This window comes from Wolffia australiana, chromosome 8 (assembly GCF_029677425.1).
Source record: "Wolffia australiana isolate 7733 chromosome 8, ASM2967742v1".
In the NCBI taxonomy this organism is placed as follows: Eukaryota; Viridiplantae; Streptophyta; class Magnoliopsida; order Alismatales; family Araceae; genus Wolffia; species Wolffia australiana.
This window is the reverse complement of record NC_135842.1, coordinates 15,112,933-15,122,157: the sequence shown is the minus strand read 5'-3', so window position 1 is coordinate 15,122,157 and position 9,225 is coordinate 15,112,933. Positions and strand designations below refer to the sequence as shown.

Sequence of the window (9,225 nt, the reverse complement as noted above, 5' to 3'; positions counted from 1 at the left end):
TGATTATAATGGGGGGGTGAGTGATGGAATATGGTAGGAAGGTGACCATTTTGCAGATCAGGATTGTATGTCTGATGTATTTCTTTACTGTGGTGGAATGACATTTATTTAAATAAAGTAGTGCTGGAAGTCAAGTACAACCCATGTTCGATTTTTTGTTATCTATTAGATCTGATGAAGACCTGGATGGCATCATTCAAATTCACTGGTATAAGTCGATTTGTGTTTTAAATTAGTTTCTAATCTAATTCAAAATATATGTTTGTATCATCTTAAACACGTATAAGAAAACTGTGTATCCAAAGAAATTGCTGTTTTATCATGTATTGGTGTAATGTGCAGAACAAAAGATGATGTGAATTACAGGACAAACGAATTAGCTAAACTTGACAAAAATAATGGTACAATTATAAACCAACTTGACCCTCTAAATTTTGCTCAAGTGGACTCCCAAAATTGACAAACAAAAGGTTGTAAACTTGACAAGAATAATGGTACAATTATGAACCAACTCGACCCTCCAAATATTGCTTAAGTGGACTCCTAAAATTGACATACATAAGATAGTAAACTTGACAAAAATAATGGTACAATTATGAACCAACTCGGCCCTCCAAATTTTGCGCAAGTGAACTCCCAAAATTGACAAACAGTTGGTTGTAAGCTTGACAAAAATAATGGTACAATTATGAACCAACTCGACCCCCCAAATTTTGCTCAAGTGAACTCCCAAAATTGACATACAAAACGTAGTAAGCTTGACAAAAATAATGGGACAATTATGAACTGACGCGACCTCCAAATATTGCTCAAGTGGACTCCCAAAATTGACATACATATGGTAGTAAACTTGACAAAAATAATGGAACAATTATGAACCAACCTGACCCTCCAAATTTTGCTCAAGTGAACTCCCAAAATTGACATACAAAACGTAGTAAACTTGACAAAAATAATGGGACAATTATGAACCAACCAGACCCTCCAAATTTTGTGATACGATCCTCTACCCACAAAGGGTATCTTAGGAACTTAGCCCACTAGGGGCATTTTAGTACTTTGATGTTTAGGGTAGACTGCTTACGTTCCTTATAAATAGGTGTAACCAACTCGACCCTCCAAATATTGCTCAAGTGGACTCCCAAAATTGACATACAAAAGGTGTAACCAACTTGACAAAAATAATGGGAGAATTATGAACCAACTAGACCCTCCCAATTTTGCTCAAGTGGACTCCCAACGAATTCATAACTGCCCCGCAACAAATTCAAGAAAAAAATAAGAGAAAGAATATTAGTAAGTGATGGGTGTCAAAATCTCAAGCTGTGACCCAAGCTGCTGTTCTACAGCTGCAACTGCTTGGCCACGCACCTTGTTGAGCTGCTTTCTCCTCTCATATGCCACTTGTGCCTTCTGCTTTCGCTTCTCCTCAACTCCTGTATCGAGAGTAAATAGAAAATCAACAAGAAGTAATAGCAGATCTGAATGCAAACTCATGAATAAGAATACAAAATTGAAATGAAGTTTCAAGAGAAATAAAGATACTGGTATCTAGAAAAAAATACAAAATCAGAATTACCGGACAGAGAGTTAACAAATACCGCAGCAATACCTATAAGGTTTTCCAATCGTATGGTAATTCCTATAATAGTTGATTAATCGCAGAAAAATAGATTTCATTCAAGTAACTGATGATATAGCTATATAATGCAGGCAGAAAGGAAGCTTTTATTCCTCTGATTGAAGTAATAGCATTGAATGAAACAGAAGTATAATTTTCACTTAGAACCTTGAGATAGGAGTAGTTCAACCAACAGACATCTTTTCAGATTAGTTTGACATAAAATATCCAAGCTTCCATCGCTTTATTAGAGAGATCTCCACAAAAAAAAACTTAAAAAGGTTTACAAACTTAAGATGGATAGGAACATCTAATTCTTGATCTTAAGAAGCATCTTAGTACTTTGAAAATGGGACGCAGTACACACACATAGATACACACACACACACATATATTCACCCAAAAAAATTGTTCGCAAAGAAATCAAGCAGCAAAAAGGGAAACTTACTTGAACAACTTCGTAGTAAGTCCACCCAACCTCCTTCGACAACTGCCCTAAGAGACGGAACTTGTTCCCCTTCCGCAGTCTCAACTCCCTTAGCAGAAACACAAAATAATGCAGAGATTAATAGTCATTCGACAGCGAAACGACAGACATTACGAGTAAATAAGCTTACTAAAGCGCATCGGGAATGACCGCCCTCTTCACCTTATCATACGGAGGAGGAACTCCCTCGTAAGCCTTCAACCTACCCAGGGCACTCTCCCCCCTCTTCGTCTTGAGAGGTTAATTAGATTAATTTGAACATATTCAGTAAAATCACAAGAGTAAAACGATTAGATTAATTGCTAAATGCAGCAAAAAATCCTAACTTGTATTCAATATGAATTGATGAATTGAATAATAACTGTTTCAATCTACCTCTAAGAAACAATGAATTAAATATGAACAACCGCATGACACTTCAACAAACAATAAGATTATGATCAAATGTATGGATGAAATTTTTCAAAAACTTGTATTAAAGAATACCCACAGATCAGAAGTCGATCAAAACCCCAAATATCGATTCATGCCCCAAAGAAACAAGGCGTGAGTGAATGGCCAAATTGAAGGGTTTGATTATCATTGGAGAAAAATACTTGAAAATACAAAAAATGTAATTCCAAATGAAAAATCACAATCGTAAACTACAAATATAAAACTAAATGCAACTATATAAGTATTGAATGAAAACAAGTTGTTCACCCGAAAATATTCTAAGAAAAGATGAAATTCAATTATACCAATTCTAAATTATACTAGAGCAGAAAGATCAGAATTTGATCAAAACCCGAACCGGCAATTCGTGCGCAAGGAAATCTTATCAGGAGTTTGCAAGTAAATGGGTAAATTAAAGGGCTCAGTGAGCATAAGAAGTACAAATTACTCACTGAATACGGATAAAAAATAGCCAAAACATATTGAATTTAAAAAGTGTCGTTAAGATCAAATTATGCTAAAAAAAATGAACTTAAACCCTAACCCAGGAATGGGCCAAAACCCTCACCCGCGAATCGTGCGCCAGTGAATCTTGGCAGGAGACCGGAAGTGGATGGGCCCATGCGAGGGATTGGTGTTCATCCTCTTGTTACGGAACCGAGCATACTTCATCTTCTAGCGAACCAGCCCGCCGGAAATGCAGATTTCTTCGCATCGAACGACGACGACGCGTTGCCCATTGAGCAGCTCCTTGGTCACGATCGACGCCAATCGCCCCAGCATGTGATGGCGAGCATCCACGACCACTCGCCTTGCGCAGATCCCCGATCCGGAGACCATCTCTTCTGCCCTCTTCTTCCTCCTCCCTGCAAACCCTACGAAACCCTAGCTAGGGTTTCTTCTTCGACGTTCATCTCTTCCTCTGATCGAAACATTTGGAATGACATATTTGCCATTTTGTTCGATCTGGTCGGTTCTTGAGCGGATTTCCGAGCACCGCGCAAAACCGCCCGAGAGTTGGGAACGGCGCTACCGGACGGGACGAACGGACGTATGGGGACGGTTGACGACTACGACAGAACAAACTGTGAGGGTACAGTTCGTCATGTCACCTATCCCGTCACACGTCCTTAGGTTTTGAGAAAATCACAGGCCCTCGCATCCTGGACAGCATCCCGAAGAAACATAATGTTTTATGAAAAAAAAATCCAGGTATGACTCTCACGGTCTCTCTTTCTTTCATGATCTCTTTCTCTCTCTACGTTTCTCTTCCTCTCTCGGTTTCCCTCTCTATCTCCGCCTCTCTCTCTCTCTCCCTCTCCATCTATCTATATATTTCTATCTCTCTTTCCCCCTCTTCTCAAAATCAGTCTTTTCTCTCTCTATCTAGACATGGTCGTGCGGTGCGGTGCGAAAATTCGCATCGAGTGTGCGAATTTTCGCACGCACAAATGGCCTGTGCGGTGTGCGGTGCTGGTGGCATGGACGCCAACGCATTGACACTGGACGCGCCACCACCGTCAACTGAAGGCAACGTCTCCACTACGGACACACCGCCACAGTCAACCGAAGTCAACATCTCCACCTCGGACATGCCGCAACCGTCATCGGACAAATTCAACATACCAGCGTTACGCACGTCTCCTCGCACGCACGCTCCTTCGCGCATCATAACACGTCGCCAACGGCAGATCAACAACTGCTCCTTGGCGTGACACGAAGCACACCCTCGTCTTTCATTTCTCGTCTTTAATTTCTCGTTAAGTTGTGTTTTCTCTTTCCTCCAAGGCCTATATGTGTAGGCCATTGTTTCAAGAAACAGTTAGGTAGTCATAATTCAATAATCGAGTTTTTGTTTAACTCTTCTTGGAGGACTGCCCAAGCCTCCCTATCCCTTCTTCAACCCTACCACTGCCACCTCCGCCGCCGTCGCCGCCACCGCCTCGCGTCGCCGGTCGCCATCTTTCTCCTCCTCTCCATTCCTCCCCTTCCTCCCCTTCCTTCTTCTCTCTCTTTCTCTCCCCCTCCTTATCCCTCCCAAAGTAGAGGAGGGCGGCGGAGGGGAGGAGGTGGGGGGAGTGGCGGGTTGTGGGGTGGGGTGGGGCGGGGGCAGAGGAGGGGATGGGGAGAGCGGCGGGGAGGGGGCGCGGGCGCCGGAGGTGGAAGGGGGGCCGCGGGCGGAGGAGAGGTGGAGAGAAGGCGGGGGCGGTGAGAGAGCGACGACCAGGAGTGGAGGGCGGAGAGAGCGCGGCCAGGAGGAGGGCGCCGGGAGGGGGATGCCGGTGGCGGGGAGGAGAGCGGAGAGAGCGCGGCGGTCAGGGGTGTGGGGCGGTGGCCGGGGGGCGAGGGGGGGGAGAGAGCAGCGGCCAAGGGAGGAGGGGGGGTGGAGGCCGGCGGGGAGGGGGGCATGCGGCGGCGGGGGTGTGCGTGGCGACGGGGGTGTGGGCGGCGGCAGGGAGAGGGAGGGGGGGGGGGGGTGGGGGGCGGAAGCTGGGGCCTGGGGGGTGGAAGGCGGAGAGAGAGCGGCGACGAGGAGAGGGGGGCGGCAGGGGGGGGGGGGGGGGGGACCTTCAAATTTTCGCACATCCGCACAAAACCGCACTGCACCGACCTCTGCGCGGCGTGCGGTGCAGTGTGCAAAAATCGTGTGCGATTTACCGCACAACCGCACCGCACCTTCGCCCAACCGCACGTGTGGGATTCGCTCGCATGGTTTGGACCATGTCTATCTCTATCTTTCTTTCAATGTTTAAAAATCTGTCGTCGCAGTCATCTTTGACAGCCGTCCAATCATGTCACACATATGAGACCCTCCTTCACTGTCACACCAAAGTTGCCATGACGAATGATGTGACAAATGACGTTTGTCCTTCCATGCGTGAGAAAGAGTTGGCAAGATAGATGAGAAACATCGGAGAAATATGGAGAGGTGAGAGAGAGATGAAAAAGGGGGACAGGGAGAGGGAGAATGATGAAAAAGAACCATCTTACAATGTCGTAACTGTTATGTCCAAGGGTCTACATGTGGTAGTGGGAAGATGCTCCGAGGTATGTGAGAAGTGTGGTTCAAAATTTTATGAGTGATTTGACCAGTAAATTGTGCAATGGGACATCACACATGATGGGACCATCGCATATGACTGTCGCTCTCTAGTTTGCAAGAGGTTGGGCAGGACGAGCCGATAACCCATTAACCCCATTGTTACCAACATGCATCAGCTATTCCATAGATACTATATCAGACCATCCATATTCAATATGCGGAGTGCAGTTCAAAATTTTAGGGTCTCACTTACCATCTATAACCAACAACAACCACGCACTCATGCACCACACGTGATCATACCATCCCTATTACTAACTGTATAAACATTTTCGTCCTGTCCTGTCCTGTCCCTATGAACCCGCCTGATGCCAGACGAGGCAGGCCAACTACCAATTAACTCCATTGTTAATGACGTCATTAAGATATATAACAATTTTAATCAATTTCAGGGGATACTATGAAGGTCATGATAGAATTAAAATACAATTCCTACAATCTCACTGCCCACACATGCCCAAAATGCAGTTCAGCAAATATAAACAATGACCACGCAACCACACACCACACATGATCAGATCATCCCTAAGCCTAACCGTAAAAATGATTTTCGTCCTGTCTCATCCCTAAACCCCACTAGACAATGGGCGAGACGCTTCAACAACCAATTAAACCTTATTTTACAAACATCCATCGGAGGTAAAACAATTACAGTCGATTCCACGTAGATTAGGAAGTTAAATGAAACCACAAAAAAAAACTAAACACCAAATCAGCCCACTAATTAAAAAAACACTCTTAATAAAAAGGGCAAAAAAAAGAACACCAGATGGATGGTTAGGATGCAACCATCTGAAACCCTAGAATCCATCATTGACAATAAAAGATATAAATATCCAGAAAGTGACTTCCCATTAACCCCTACTTCACAAACATTCCTTAGAGCTACACCAATTCTAATTAATTCCACGGATATTAGGAAGTTAAATGAAACCACCAAAAAACTAAACAGCAAACCAGCCCACTACTTATAAAAAGCCAAAAAAAAAAGACAAAAGGAACGATTAAAACGAACAGTAGATGGACGGTCAGGATGGGCCACGAGAAACCCCAGAATCCTTCTTTGACAAGAACATATATAAATACCCTGATAGAGATTTCCCATTAACCCCTATTTAACGAATATTAGGAAGTCAAATGAAACCACCAAAAAAAACTAAAACACCAAACCAGCCCACTTAAAAAAAAAAACACTTAATAAAACATGGCCAAAAAACGAACACCAGATGGACGGTCAGGATGCGGCCATCCGAAACATTCCACGGAGATCAGGAAGTTAAATGAAGCTATTTAAAAAAAAAAACACCAAAAAAAGGCAAAAAAAGGGCAAAAGCAACGATTAAAACGACCTCGAGATGGACGGTCAGGATGGAGCCATCGGAAACCCTAGAATCCCTCTCTCGAGGACAAGAGGTATAAATACCCGGAGAGCGATCTCTCGAGCCTATCTTCCCCAAGCTTGCCGCTCCTTTGCGATCGTCTTCCTCGTCGGCGGAGGAGGGCAAACCCTAGCACCAGAACCAGCCAACAATGGCGGAGCGCGGCGGCGAGAGAGGCGGCTTCGGGCGCGGCTTCGGCCGTGGCCGCGGCGATCGCGGCCGCGGCGACCGCCGCGGCGGGCGGCGCGGCGGCAGAAACCGCGACGAAGAAGAGAAATGGGTTCCCGTCACGAAGCTCGGCCGCCTCGTCAAAGAGGGCAAAATCCGCAGCCTCGAGCAAATCTACCTCCATTCCCTCCCCGTCAAGGAACACCAGATCGTCGAAACCCTCCTCGGCCCTCAGCTCAAAGACGAGGTGATGAAGATCATGCCCGTCCAGAAGCAGACCCGCGCTGGCCAGCGAACCCGCTTCAAGGCTTTTGTAGTCGTCGGCGACACCAACGGCCATGTTGGGCTCGGCGTGAAGTGCTCCAAGGAGGTCGCCACGGCCATAAGAGGGGCTATCATTCTCGCGAAATTGTCTGTTGTTCCCGTGAGGAGGGGTTATTGGGGGAACAAGATCGGGAAGCCCCATACTGTGCCCTGCAAGGTCACTGGGAAGTGTGGATCTGTCACGGTGAGAATGGTTCCTGCACCGCGTGGTGCGGGAATTGTCGCTGCTCGAGTGCCCAAGAAGGTTCTTCAGTTCGCGGGTATTGACGATGTGTTCACTTCCTCTCGTGGGTCGACCAAGACCCTTGGAAATTTCGTCAAGGTGCGGTTTTTGTTTGTCCTATCGTCGATTTATTACATTTTGATTCACAATTTTTGGTAAAATCAGGTTCTTCTACTCCCTTTCTATTGCTGGAAGTCTAGATCGATTGTATTTAAGGGTAGATTTTAACTGAATTGATTGAATAATTAACTTTTCTTAAACATTCGTCACAAGAAGGTTTAGGAAATTTCTTGCAAATTTAACTCGGCTTCTGAGATTGCTGTAATTGATTAACTTCAAAACGGCAATCTTTAACTGTTCATTATTTGTGATTGCCAGTATAATAAACTGTTCATAACCATCATTCATACCAAGGGTTAGGAGTATTCTCGCAAACTCTGTTTGGGAATTTTATTACATTTAGTCACCTATCTTCTGTGATTATGGCATTGATGAACTCTCACTAATTTGATTATTTAATGAACTGTTCATGGTATTGTACTTAACGACCCAATTTCTGAGATTAAGGTTCGGGTTGATTAGTTTATTGATGGAACTTATGAATTCTCATCGATGTGGTAATTTTTTATGTTAGGCAACCTTCGATTGCTTGATGAAAACGTACGGATTCCTGACCCCGGACTTTTGGAGAGAGACTCGCTTCTCCAAGTCGCCTTTCCAGGAGTTCACTGATCTTCTGGCTAGGCCGGTCAGCAAGGCTCTCATCACTGAAGACGGAGAGAAGATCCCTGCCTAAGTTCTCTAAGTTGCCATCTTCCTCTTTTTGTTTTCCCTTCTCTCTTCTCTCTCTATCTCTTTACTCTTGTTTGCCGAGTTCTTTGTTATTTTCTTAAGTAAAACATGAGATCAATCCGTTGTCGGTGATGTCTTGACTCTTTCTTTATATTATTAGCCCAGTTTTCAATTTTATTTTCCTCTATAATATCTGATTGAGAATGTGATGTGGTTGGTGATTTGAAACTAAGGCTATGAACTTCAAACTATTGTGGAACCTTATTTTATTTATGTCTTGTAGACTGACGTTCTTGGTTTAAAAAAGGACAGTACATAAAAAAGATCAAAATGTTCAATTAGATTGAAGATTTAGGTTGTGTTCTAACTAATTCAGTTTTAGTTTGAATATTAGGTCCATTTAAATTATACTCAGGGTCTTGCCTAGAACATCTTCTACACTTAGTTTGCCCTAGAACTGGTTTATTGGGATATAATTTTCAATATCTAGTACCGTTAGTTCTTCGTGGAGAAATCAGACAATAAGTTGAGCATCAATATTTTGCACATGTTAAGAGCACAATGACTGGTCAACCTGAAGCGTGGATTTGTGAAACTAATTATAAATGTTATATGTAATAATTTATGAATATATCTCTAAAATGAAGATTTCATCATAAATTAAAAACAGGCTTCAGGTTACTATAAAAAGCA

General features: G+C 43.9%; 2 protein-coding genes across 5 annotated transcripts; one reads left to right on the top strand and one right to left on the bottom strand.

Annotated features, from left to right (window-relative positions):
• Nucleotides 1-1,085: 1,085 nt before the first annotated feature.
• Nucleotides 1,086-3,467, bottom strand: LOC144706980 (large ribosomal subunit protein uL13z-like). Of its 4 annotated transcripts, none has more exons than XR_013582359.1 (5): nucleotides 3,112-3,467; nucleotides 2,239-2,339; nucleotides 2,070-2,157; nucleotides 1,372-1,436; nucleotides 1,086-1,251 (listed from the first exon to the last, which is right to left on the bottom strand). XR_013582359.1 is itself a non-coding variant. In XM_078580089.1 (4 exons), exons 1-4 carry the CDS (start codon nucleotides 3,213-3,215, stop codon nucleotides 1,194-1,196), a joined length of 315 nt encoding a protein of 104 aa, XP_078436215.1. In that variant the 5' UTR covers nucleotides 3,216-3,467; the 3' UTR covers nucleotides 1,086-1,193. The 4 variants fall into 4 exon arrangements, 1 of the variants encoding a protein (XP_078436215.1); XR_013582360.1 differs by having other exon boundaries at nucleotides 2,239-2,333; XR_013582361.1 differs by lacking the exon at nucleotides 3,112-3,467 and having other exon boundaries at nucleotides 2,271-3,105.
• A 3,631-nt stretch (nucleotides 3,468-7,098) lies between these two features.
• On the top strand, nucleotides 7,099-8,709 carry LOC144706398 (uncharacterized). Its single transcript, XM_078579323.1, has 2 exons — nucleotides 7,099-7,839; nucleotides 8,375-8,709. Exons 1-2 carry the CDS (start codon nucleotides 7,177-7,179, stop codon nucleotides 8,534-8,536), a joined length of 825 nt encoding a protein of 274 aa, XP_078435449.1. The 5' UTR covers nucleotides 7,099-7,176; the 3' UTR covers nucleotides 8,537-8,709.
• Nucleotides 8,710-9,225: the final 516 nt, after the last annotated feature.